The sequence below is a fragment of the Bos indicus genome, chromosome 10 (assembly GCF_029378745.1).
Source record: "Bos indicus isolate NIAB-ARS_2022 breed Sahiwal x Tharparkar chromosome 10, NIAB-ARS_B.indTharparkar_mat_pri_1.0, whole genome shotgun sequence".
Classification (NCBI taxonomy): Eukaryota; Metazoa; Chordata; class Mammalia; order Artiodactyla; family Bovidae; genus Bos; species Bos indicus.
The window spans coordinates 79242275-79254702 of NC_091769.1; the positions used below are offsets into that span (position 1 = coordinate 79242275).

At 49.4% G+C, this 12428-nt stretch overlaps 1 protein-coding gene across 3 annotated transcripts in view; it reads left to right on the plus strand.

Moving 5' to 3' along the window:
• Positions 1-12428, plus strand: part of PLEKHH1 (pleckstrin homology, MyTH4 and FERM domain containing H1) — a 58414-nt gene that overhangs the window by 24480 nt on the left and 21506 nt on the right. For all 3 annotated transcript variants that reach the window (XM_070797750.1, XM_070797749.1, XM_070797751.1), the window contains exons 3-7: positions 2620-2682; positions 3584-3733; positions 7687-7770; positions 9273-9354; positions 9486-10228. In XM_070797750.1, coding sequence (XP_070653851.1) covers positions 2620-2682; positions 3584-3733; positions 7687-7770; positions 9273-9354; positions 9486-10228 — 1122 coding nt within the window. The remainder of the gene's footprint in view (positions 1-2619; positions 2683-3583; positions 3734-7686; positions 7771-9272; positions 9355-9485; positions 10229-12428) is intronic.

The following is a 12428-nucleotide window of genomic DNA, read 5'->3' on the forward strand; positions in this document are numbered from 1 at the left end:
ACATTTCGGCTTTCTGGGGAGAGAGAACCTGATTTGCTCCTGGAAGAGTCAGTTCTGGTGCCCAAGGGGGAAGGGTTATATAGTACTAACGTGGTCACTGGGTTATGTGTCAACCACCACCCCACCCCTCCACCAAGTAGAATGTTTTTTTGCACTATGCAACCATGCCTATCACCATAAGATTGGTTTATTCTATGCTGTTACCTCCCCTGTAGCTACGATGTCCCAAGGACTGTTTGATTTTGGAAAGGCCATCTGGCTATAATTGATGCCTGAGTCTGGCCAGAACAAACCCAGTGTCTCAGGCTTGAGTCAAGAGGTTCCATCATGATTATTAAACCCAGGAGAGGAAGGAAAGAGGAGATGCAGACATCCTTGGACTGAGCACAGGAATGCTTATCACAGATGGTCCTGTCTGTTGGGAACCCAGGGAGCATTTTTGTCCCCTGGGTTGTAAATCTTGAGGTTTTATTTGGTATCCTCTGTCCTTTCAAAGGGAACATGTACTGAAAACATCTGTCTCTCCCCAACTCCAAGGAGGAAAAAATGGATGAGGGAAGGTGGTCCTGAGAGCAGTTTCTCCAGGCTCTCTAACTTGAACCGCTCCTGGGTAACCCTCCTTTCACTGCCTGGCACCAGACCGGGGGACTTCTTTTCTTTTCCATCCTTCAATCAAAGCCTGAAGGCAGAATTTCACCTAGGCAGAAGAGAGATTGGGAAAGAGAGAAAATTAATTGCTCAGTTCACTGGTAAATATCGAGCCAGGGTCCATGCTAGATGCAGAAAGTTGAGTAGCCAGAGAAAAGGCCAAATCTGCAGAGATAAGGTGGGCGAGGACTGGACCAGCGCTTGGGACGTGAGGCCTGTCCAGTCGCACGGAGGACACACCTGGGACATGACGCCTCTAGTATGGTTTTCCTGCAGACCTGTTGCCCTGAGACAAGGCATGGTAGGGGAAGCAGGAGTTGACTCAACTAGGCCCTGGCGTCTGGTTGGAGAATGGAATGTGTGACTGTGCTGTGCTTCCGCAGGGCCTTTATGTGATGGCGTGTGGTTTTGGCAGTGCCCTCTGAGCCCTGACCAGGGGGATGGTGGGAGCTGAAATCCACTCCACTCGGTAGGCTGTAAGCTCGAGAAGTGGCAGAGATGCCCCCACTGCTCCTGAGCTGCTCCTTAGGCTTTAACTTAGATCTGTTCCCTGATGAGCTTCTGTGTGTAAGAGCATTGGTCCCTTTCCTTGGGCCAGTTGGCATGAGATTCAAGAATTGCTGTGATCCTCAGACCTCTATGGGAAGCAAGAAAGAATTTTTAAGAAATGTGTCTTAAACCTCTATTTAAGATTAAAACAATCAAGAAGGGGATATCCATGAATGCCATTTGCAGTCAGAGGCATCCTGAGAGAAGGAGAGTAAGTCTTTGTCCCCAGCCATTGAGCCGTTCCCAGTGGGAGGGAACATCCTCATCCTGATGATGGGGGCTCACGTGGGAGCAGGGTCCATGTCAGACACGTAGCGAGCAGTGGCGGGGCACTGCCTGCAGCCCGCTGCTGTGGGGAGGACGGCCTGGGAGAGGAGCCTGAAGGCAAGAGTTGGGCGAGGACGCCCCAGGAAGAGATGGTGGCACTGCTGCCCCTTCCCAGGGCCCCCAGAGGGAGAAAGACCTCAAGTTTTCTCACTCACCGTAGAGAGGACAGCACCTCTGGGCTCCTTACCTGCCCCAGGCTTCAGGGCTACCTGAGGGTGAAACAGGAGAGTGGAAAAGGTGGCTTAACACTCAACATTCAAAAAACAAAGATCATGGCATCTGGTCCCATCACTTCATGGCAAACAGATGGGGAAAAAGTAGAAACAGTGGCAGATTTTATTTTCTTGGGCTCCAAAATCATTGCAGATGGTGACTGCAGCCATGAAATTAAAAGATATTTGATCCTTGGAAGGAAAGCTATGACAAAACTAGGCAGTGTATTAAAAAGCAGAGACAGCATTTTGCCAACAAAGGTCCATCCAGTCAAAGCTATGGTTTTTCCAGTAGTCATGTAAGATGTGAGAGTTGGACCATAAAGAAGGCTGAACACCTAAGAATTGGTGCTTTCGAACTGTGGTGCTGGAGAAGACTCTTGAGAGTCCTTTGGACAGCAAGGAGATCAAATGAGTCAATCCTAAAGGAAATCAACCCTGAATATTTATTGGAAGGACTGATGCTGAAGCTGAAGCTCCAGTACTTTGACCACCTGGTGTGAAGAGCTGACTCATTGAAAAAGACCCTGATGCTGGGAAAGGTTGAAGGCAAAAGGAAAAGAGGGCTGCGAAGGATGAGATGGTGAGATAGCATCACCGACTCAACAGACATGAATTTGAGCAAAGTCTGGGAGATAGTGAAGGACAGGGAAGCCTGGCGTGCTACAGTCCATGGGGTTGCAAAGCGTCAGACACAACTGAGTGACGGAACAACAACCAGGGCTGCCATGGACATCTTTACCCTGATATTCTTGAGCCTCTTGCAAGGAGTAGTTTAAGCCGGCCTGTGTGTAGCGTCTGCAGAATTCACATGTGTTGCCTTGATGCCATGTTCATAGCAGGGACGCCGCAGTTATATCTCGTTTTCTCTCTGGCTGAGCAGATGCAGGAGCTGGAGCAGAGGCTGCTGGACGCAGAGCAGAGAGCAGAGAACGCGGAGACCCAGGTAATGGGGAGGAGACGGTGGGAGTGTGCAGGGAGAATGACCTTTCCTGACCCTTCCCATGGACACTCATGGACACATCACACCAATGTGGTCTGCCCCAGAGAGACCTGCTTCTTACTGGGACGAGGAAAACCAGCAGTCATGTGTTAGACCTTCTGAACAAATAAAGGTGCCTGGGGCTTTCTATGGGCATGAGGGAATCTCAGGTAAGGGTTAGGGCAGTGAGCAGATGCGTGGCATAGTCCAAATAGGCTGGGTTATGCTGAGGTAACCTGTGGAGTCTGACATGTCCACAGTTTATCATATTTAGTTCTCATTCATGATACCTCTACTGAGGGTCAGCCAGGGATTCTGCTTCACACAGTGATCTGGGGATCCAGGTGAATAGAGTTCCCCATCTTCCGGCTGAATCAGCTAGCACATGCAGTCTTCTTGGTTGCCATGGCAGGGAAAGAGAGCTGGGTGCTTGTGCACCAGCTCGTAAATACTCCAGCCCAGAAATAATGCATCGTTCCACTCCGACCCATTGACTTCATGACTTCCACGGCCACCTAACTATAAGATGGCTGAGAAGTATTAGGAAGTTCATGAAGATTCAATGAGCAGCAAATGCGTCTGTCACAGTGAGGTTGGAGCATTTCCTCTCCAGGACTTTTTGTCCTGTCCAGCTTGTCCTTACTGGGGCCCCCAGAGTTAGATGGCCCTACACCTGGCTATTCCTTCCTCGTCAATTCCTTCTTTTTCCCAGATGAGGCTTCATAAATGGTCACTGAATTAATTGGCTCCCATTGCCCTGGGTAAGAACTCTGCCTTGGAGTCACAAGCTGGGGCATCAGGAAGCATCCCATCCCATGTCAGTGGCATTGCATCCCCACCCTATGATATAATTGGTACTTTCCAGGTGGGTGTGATGGAAGAGAAGGTGAAATTGTCCAATCTGATGAATGTGGACTCAGCAGGCAGCCTGCACCGGAAGTACCAAGAGTTGCTGAAAGCCATGCAGGGCAAAGATGAGCTCATCAGCGAGCTGGAGGCACAGCTGGAGAAGCAGGTAAGTACTAGCGCCCTTTGCAGCAGCTGGAGCAGCTGCCCACAGCCCCTGAGCAGAGCCCCTCTGCTTCAGCCTCTGGTGGCAGGGGCTCACTCCCTCACCAGGCTGTTCATCCGCATGGAGATGTAATTATTGGAAGGGGAATGAGGAGCCAGGCAGGGGATGTGGTGGGAAACGGAATTGGAGGCTGACTCATCTGGGTTGAATCCCATCTTTAGCACCTGTGACCAGATGACTTAAATTGCTGATTTTCTTTTTATACATCTGTAATATAGGGGTTGTAATATGTCATAGGGCTGTCGGCAGAATGAACTCAGGGAGTCAGGGTACAGTGTCAGACACGAGGTTGGTGTTTGGTCAGGAGAGCTTTTCCTTCTCCACCACGTGCCCTGCCAACCTGTGGGACATGTAGTATTTGGAGCAGCACAGAGCCAGACTGTCAGCCTCAGCTGGCCGAAGTCTCTCAATGCACCTGAGTAGGCAGAGACCAAGGTTGCTGCCTCCTCTGAAAAGCGCATGGAACTCAGGAGAGGCCAGTGCCCAGTGTTGCAGCCAGTCAGCACCTTTGTTCTGGAGAGGACATCTGGGACACCCCCCGCCACCAGTCCCATACACCCAGCTTCCCCGTCGTGATCTCATTAACATCATCCTAATTCTGTCCCTCCCCTCTGCCATTGGTCTTACCTACCCAGCTTTTCCCTGGTGCCAGAGCTTCATTGTTTCCAACAAAAAAAAAAACTTCATAGCTTGGCCAGACAACTTGCAATTTTCCACATGTGTACTGTCTATGGAACTCCCAGCTGATCCTGCTAATGCCTTCCCACTGTCACAGGTACATTCGTAACCATTCGCCAGTAGTCACTGAACATTTCCGCTTTTACCTGCCACAGTGTGGGGCACCGTGTCTTCCTGAAAAATCATGGGAAAGTATAATATTGACACATGGAATCTTTCGTCAATTTCCCATTGATTTTAGGTGCCTGTCTTCTCTTTGGGGCTTGCCAGGTGGCACTGGTGGTAAAGAACTCGTCCGCCAGTGCAGGAGACATAAGAGACATGGGTTCAATCCCTGAGTTCGGAAGACTTCTGGAGGAGGGCATGGCAATCTACTCTGATATTCTTGCCTGGAGAATCCCCTGGACAGAGGAGCCTGGTGGGCTACAGTCCATGGGGTCGCAGAGTCAGACATAATTGAAGCGACTTAGCACGCATGCACATTTCTCTTCTGAGTGGTCCATAGTTAAAAGTGGCAGCATCTGGCATGGGTGGGCAAAATGCGTCCTGCTAAAGCTGAGGTCAAGAAAAAAATCCTTTCACGGTAATACTAGGACCAGATCAGAATAGGAAAAATGCTGTTCTGCAAGTCAGTAGACCTGGTTTTAGTCCCAGCCAGGCCATAAACTAACAGAGGCAAGTCATTTCACCCTCTGGGCCTCAGTTTCCATAGCCACATAAAGATCAGGTTATCAGGCTAGGTTGGGTTGGCAAATTTTTTCTGTAGAGGGCCAAGTAGTAAATATTTTTGGCTTTGCAGGCCACATGGTCATTGTTGCAACTACCCAACTCTGCTGCTGTGGCCTGGAAGCAGCCTTGGATAACACGGAAATGAATGGGCAGGGCTGTTTGGGGAAGGCCCAGGTGGAAGACTGGATTTGGCCTGTGGCCAGTATGCAAACCTCCAGGGGCTCCCCAACCTCCAGCATCTAGTGCCTGATGATCTGAAGTGGAGCTACTGTAATAATAATAGAAATAATGCCCACAATAAAGTGCTTAAATTATCCCCAAACCATCCCTCCCATCCACTTACCCCAGTCCGTGGAAAAATTGTCTTCCACGAAACTGGTCCCTGGTGCCAAAAAGGTTGGGGACCACTGCACTAGAAAAGCTTACCAGTTCTCCAGCTCTGAAATACTGAGTCAGACATATTCATAGCCCCATCTCATTTCCACCAACCCTCTTGTTTGGGGCTTACATCCATCATCTTATAGTTTCGAGGCCGTTTTCCCCTAGAAGGGTAACCAAAGTCGTTCCAGGTGGTCTCCGAACGGCTGAGAAGACACCAGTTGTCTCCATGCTCTTTAGAGCAGGGAACTCGTTCTGGAACGGGTTATCACCTGCTCCTCAGGCGCTGTGCTGTGCACATTCTGTCCCTTCATCCTCAATATGACCCGGAAGGGAGATGTGTCATTGCCCATTTTAGAGATGACATCACCAGGGGATGATGGAGCCTGCGCAGTGCCCAGCAGCAAATCAGCCTCAGAGGCAGAGGCAGATCCCCACAGCCTGTATTTTGTTCTTCCCTAGGCTGCTGTTCTTCAGATGCAAACCTCACTTTTCACTTTATAGTGGTCCCTCTGTATCCACAAGGGACTGGTTGCAGGACGCTACACAGATAACAAGATCCACGGATGCTGGAGTTCATTATATAAAAGGGCGGAGTACCCTTTTATATAGAAAAGGGTATATAAAGATCCTCCACATCTGTGGAATCAGGTCTGTGGTTGGTTGAATCTGTGGATGCCAACCCCACCAGTAGGAAGAGCCGACTGTACTCCACTCTTTTATCTGATGACTTGAGCACCCACGGATCTTGGTATCTGCAGGGTGTCCTGAAACCAGTATCCCGGTACATACCGAGGGATCACTGTATACTATTGATTATTTTGAGGGAATTGCACTCATGTGCTAATTTACCTTTATTTTTTGAGTTTTAACTGTAAAGGTAATACATGCTTATGGTAAAAAATACAAATGGACCAGAAGGATATAAAATGACAGCATTTTTCCCTCTGGCATCATCCTTCATTTCCATTCCTCACCACTAATCACTGTTCTTTGCGACCATTTCCTGTGTATCAGAGCACAGCGTTCCATTTTCATTTTGTTTATTCAGCCAAACCCTTATTTGTGGACTCTTAGAGGTTATTTCCAGTTTTGAGGGGTTTTTTGTTTTTGTTGCTTTATCCAATAACAATGCAACTAATGATTCCTAAGCATTAGATTTGTTAGATCAATAGTATGGACATGTAAAATGTTGACAAATACTATCAAGTGTTTCCCCCAAAAGGCTTTGCCAGGATGTAGGAGGTGAGCTGTTTTCCAACGCCCTTGATAATTTGGGGTTATGTCACTTTTAGGTTGTGTTAGTCTATTCACTTTAATCTGCATTGTTAAAATTATAATTAAGATTGCGCAGCTTTTCATGGGTTTCTTTACCTTAATTTTGCTGTTATCTCCTATTCATATCCTTTGCATAATTTATTGGTTTGATCATTTCAAATTATCCCCTTTGTATGTAAATCATTTGTGTTGCAAATCATCCCCCAGTTGGGTTTTTTTTTGGGGGGAGCTGTATGTTGGGTCCTCGTTGCTGTGCGGGCTTTTCTCTAGTTATGGCGAGCCGGGGCTCCTCTCTAGTTACAAGCACGGGTTTCTCATTGCAGTGGCTTCTCTTGTTGCAGAGTGTGGGCTCCAGACCACGTGAGCTTCAGTAGTTGTAGCTCCTAGGCTATAGAGTCCAGGCTTAATGGCTGTGGTGCACTGGCTTAGCTTAGTTCTTCCATGGCATGTGGGATCTTCTCAGACCAGAGATCTAACCTGTGTCTCCTGCATTGGCAGGTGGATTCTTTACCACTGAGCCACTAGGGAAGCCATCCAGTTAGTCTTTTAATTTTGTTTAAGGGCATCTTTTTTTGGTTGTATAGTAATTTATAGTGATGATGTAGATTTATTAGTCTTTTCCTTCATGACTATTTGGGATTTGTATTTGTAGTATGCTTAGGAAGGCCTTTCTCACTTTAGAATATTTTCGAAAAATTCATAAATGAATGTGTCTTCTGTACTGGCTCACCTCCATCCTGTCCGGTAATATTTCTTCTCAGGGCCTGCCACCTCCATTTATTCACTAAACCAGGGACTGCCATGACTAACTAAAGGCCCTTTCCGTCTTGCAGAAGCAGATGAGAGCGGAAGAGGCAAAAGTTGTTCAAGAAAAAGCTGCAAAGATCAAGGAATGGGTGACACTGAAATTAGCAGAAGTGAGTTAAAAGCTGGTCTGGGAACACCTGGGAGGGACTTGTGTGGGGTTGCTCTGGTCCCCCTGTGTGTTTCTGCCTCCATCTGTATTTGGGGTCTTGCCTGCCTTTCATTTTGTTAACCATTTGTCCCCCACTCAGCTTAGATGTGGAGACACTTCACTTTCCCCTTCCTGTTGTTAGGGTTGGGTTTCCTGAGAGCTTCTGGCTAGCTTTGTGTCTGGGGAGAAGGAAGGATTTTCCCTTCTGAGAAATCCCATCAGTTTCCCTCAGAGAAGCACATATGGTCCTTACCATCCACCCTCTGTCCTTGCCATTCTTTTTAACTTTTTTTTTTTTGATGGTCACATATACATAAAGTGTACCATTTGAGCTGTGTTTAAAGTGTACAAATGCAGTGGAATTAAGTACATTCACAGTGATGTGTACCCATCACCACTATTTCCAAAACTCTTCATCACCCCAGACAGAAACTCTGTACCATTAATCACTAACTCCCTATTGTCTCCATTCTACTTCCACCTCTGTCCATCTCCTTTCATAGTTTCATCACTTGCTACAGCTTTATTTAGGAAACTCAGGACTAGAAGCTATAGCACTGTGGAAAAAAGAAAAAAGCTCTAAACAAAAGGAAAGGGAATTAACGTTTGGAGAGGAGCGAACACTCATCATGGCTTCCTCTTTCCTGACACAAGTGACCCACACCTGCGGGAGGTAGCTGCTCATTTTGCCTCTTGTCCCTTCTGTGGGTGCACAACTCAGGTCACCTGCTAGACTATAAGTCCTTGGGGACAGAGCTGACGCCTGTTACTCCATCTTCCACAGCCCTGACCTCTTGCTAAAAGAAGCTCAATAAAAGTGTGTTGGCTTTCATTTCCAAGAAAATGCAGCCATTCTGAGGCTGGATCTCATGAATGGTGTGTTGAGCAAAAGAAGCCAGATAGAAGTCCACCGCGAAAAGTTCTATTTACATAAATTTCTAATGGGTACAACTACATGAATGAGCGTAGGGATGCATACTTAGACGGTAGAACGCAGAAAGCAAGGAAATGAGTCTTAGAGACTCAGAAGACTTGTCTCCTCCGTGGGCGGGGAGGACGGTGCGACTGGGGAGGGATGAGTCTCGGTTGCCTGGGGTGCTGGCAGATTCCTCTCTCTTAACCTGTGTGGTGGTCACATGACTGTTTATTTCAGTCATTTGTTAAGATATTCATTGGTGTGGAATGCGTTTTTTGTGTTATATTTCACCATTATTTGGAAAGGTTAAAACAACCTAGAAAAAGAAAGCCCGAGGACTCCCAAATGGAATCTTATCCCAACCAAAACCAGGGAGCCCAGAGGGAAGGCAGAGGTTAGGGCTCCCAGAAGAGTCATCAGTGGATTGGGTTAAGGGCACCATGGGTTCTTTTTTGAGGATTTGATCTTGGAGAAGGATTTTAATCTCGTTTTGAATTATTTGTCTAAACCTGTAGGCTTGAGTATTCTAAATCTTCATTTTTCTTTAGCTTGAGATGGAGAATCAGCACCTGAAAAGCTGTAATCAGCACCTGGTGGAGCAGGTGGGAGCCCTTCAACGTGCAGTGGAAGGTAAATGGGCCAGCCTGTGTGGGGACTGGGGAGTAGGGTGTGTGTGGAGGGCGTGGGGGTGCTTGTATATGTGGGGGGTACTGGCTGAATTGGGGGAGCTCTTAATATGCCTATATTTGTCCCAACCACAGCTCTTCAGATGTCACCTTCGGGGAAGCTGCTGGTGGCCCCCCAGGGAACCACAGAGCGGGAGTCTGTCCCTTCGGGACCAGGGACCCAGCCAGCGGGGCAGGACAGTGGTCCTCTGGCCCGGGGTGCCCTGAAGGCAGCTATCCCTGCACCTTCTCCAGGTGCCCTGCAGAGCAAGGACTCTGTTCCTAAAGCAGGAAGCCCCATGGAGGATTCTAGTTCCCAGACAGTCCACCCTGGAGCAACATCAGAGGCCAAGACCCTTCCACTTCATCTGGGAAGACAGGGCTCTCCTGGCCAGCTGTGCCTGAGGCCTCGTACCCCCAGGCATGCTCTGGCTTCCTGGGGTGAGGGCCTGGTCACTGCTCAGGGAGGGACGCTCCCTCGGACGAAGACTTCTGCCAAGGAAGGTGGCCCCGGCTGTAGCCTGACCCTGCCAAAGGCCCGGGCTCCCAGCACCCTCCGGGACAGCATCCAGCTGGCCAAGCGGCACCACAGCCAGCCTCAGGCAGGCCCTGGGCACTTCAGCCATGTGGTGCGCATTGAGGTGGGGACCCTCTCAGCCTTCCACCCCCACAGCCTTCCCAAGGGGGTGGTCAGAGCCAAGCCCTGGGAGGAACCAGAGAAGATGGAGATGGAAGAACAACCCCCTGTAGGGGAGAAGGAGGCCCAAGGAACAGAGCTGGAGGAAGTGGATTTGGAGAACAAACCACCCACACCCCCCTTGCACCGCTTTCCATCCTGGGTAAGAAGCTCCCTCAGGGACAGGACAGAGGGGCCTGGCTGATGATATGACCACTTTTGTGGTGCCCAGACCACCCCACCCACAAGGGGTGGAGCAAAGATTTCTGATGATCAGATGGTGGCTGGCTGTTTCCTGAACTTGGGCCACAGCCAAGCTGCATGCCTGTTTTCTCTTGTAATCTTTGTGAGTCTCCAAGGAGGCTCAGTGTGGTGGCTAAGAGCACCTAGGATCAAACAAGAAGGACTGAATCACTAGCTCTGTGAGTTAGCATGAGCTGCTGAACGTCTGTGCCTCAGTTCCCCTCTCTATAAAATGGGGATAGTAGTACCTGCTTTACAGGGTTGCCCTGAGGATTCAATGTGTTAATGTGTATTTGATGAGTAGGTGCAGCAGTGGCTCACAGCAAGGGGAGAGGTTGTTGGAAACAGGGCAGGGGCCAAGAGAGGTTAGAATACCACCAGAACCATCCCTCGTCTTGTTCACTGCTGCTGCTGCTGCTAAGTCGCTTCAGTCGTGTCCGACTCTGTGCGACCCCATAGACGGCAGCCCACCAGGCTCCCCTGTCCCTGGGATTCTCCAGGCAAGAACACTGGAGTGGGTTGCCATTTCCTTCTCCAATGCATGTAAGTGAAAAGTCAAAGTGAAGTCACTCAGTCGCGTCCGACTCCTATCGACCCCATGGACTGCAGCCTACCAGGCTCCTCCATCCATGGGATTTTCCAGGCAAGAGTACTGGAGTGGGGTGCCATTGCCTTCTCCTCCTCTGGTTCACTGCCATCTTGTAAATCCAGATGCTTTGGAGTGCTAAAGCCGAGGTGGGCAGTGAGGGAGCTTTCGGCAGGAGGGCTCAGCTCCTTCCGTCCGTGAGATAGGATCACCCTTGTCATTTTTTTTCTAAGTCGCTTTAGTCGTGTCCGACTCTGTGTGATCCCATGACGGCAGCCCACCAGGCTCTGCCGACGCTGGGATTCTCCCGGCAAGAGTACTAGAGTGGGCTTGTCACTTTAGGGAACCATAATGGCCAGAAAACCCAACGTCTCTTCTTGGGTGGGGCCAGCTGGGCAGTAACCACATGGGAAAAATTGAGACTGAAAACTGCGGGAAGGCCGTTTCTCAATCTGAGGGAGTCAGATGGACTGATTTGCTGATTTAGAGTTCCTTTTTCTGATAGTCTGCAAAATAACCTTGTGAGTTAGGCATCGTGGGCTGTGTGCTCAGTTGGCTCAGTCGTGTCCCACTCTTTGCAACCCCATGGACTGTAGCCCACCAGGCTCCTCTGTCCATGGGATTCTCCAGGCAGGAATACTGGAGTGGGTTGCTATTTGCTCCTCCGGGGGATCTTCCTGACCCAGGAATCAAACCCACGTCTCCTGTGTCTCCTTCATTGGCAGGTGGGTTCTTTACCACCACTGCCATCTGGGAAGTCTGAGTTAGGCATCAGGTAACCTTCTGTGAAACACTCTTGCATTTGTTTAACCTAAATCCCACAAGTTTCACTTTCTGTCTGTGAAGTCAGAGGCCTATCTGTAGTTGAATTCCACAACTATTCCTGGCAGGAATAATCTCTTTTATGCCTGATTTTACCACTTGGACCCAGTTTATCTGCCCTACATAAGCAGAGAATTCCCTGCCGCAGCCCAGTGCCACCCCCGCCCCGTAATCCCTCCTTGCTGCCCATCACTTCCCTTCCCTTGCCTGCAGGTACCGCAGGCTCTCATTCCAGCCCTTGCCAGCTCATTCCTCCCTCTCCCACGTGCCCCAGCACTGCCACTCCTCTCTGGAGTGGCCTTGATGTAGCATCCACCCCGCTTCCTAGCCCAACCCCAAGAACCAGGCCAACAACCTTTCCCAGTCCCTGTGCCTCACATGTCACCTGAAGGGGCCTTTGTTTTCCCTTTACTTTGAGTGGAAAAGAGATATGGAAAAGGACTTCTGGGTTGTTTGGGAGGGATCCAAACCCTAAGGAAAGCTCCCCAGGCCTGTGGGCCTGCTTCAGAACCAGGGAACCCTGAGGGGCAAGGGAAGAGTTGGGGTGGGCATTCCTGTTGTCTTCTGTGGTGGGGTTCAGGAGTCTGAGTGAGCTAGGACTTTGAGCTTAAAGCCTAACCAAGATATGACATTGTTGCCGTAGGGAAAAACGATGTCTCAGTTTTCTAACAACTGGCTTACAAAAGGGCACGTCCTTGCCATGGGACTCTCA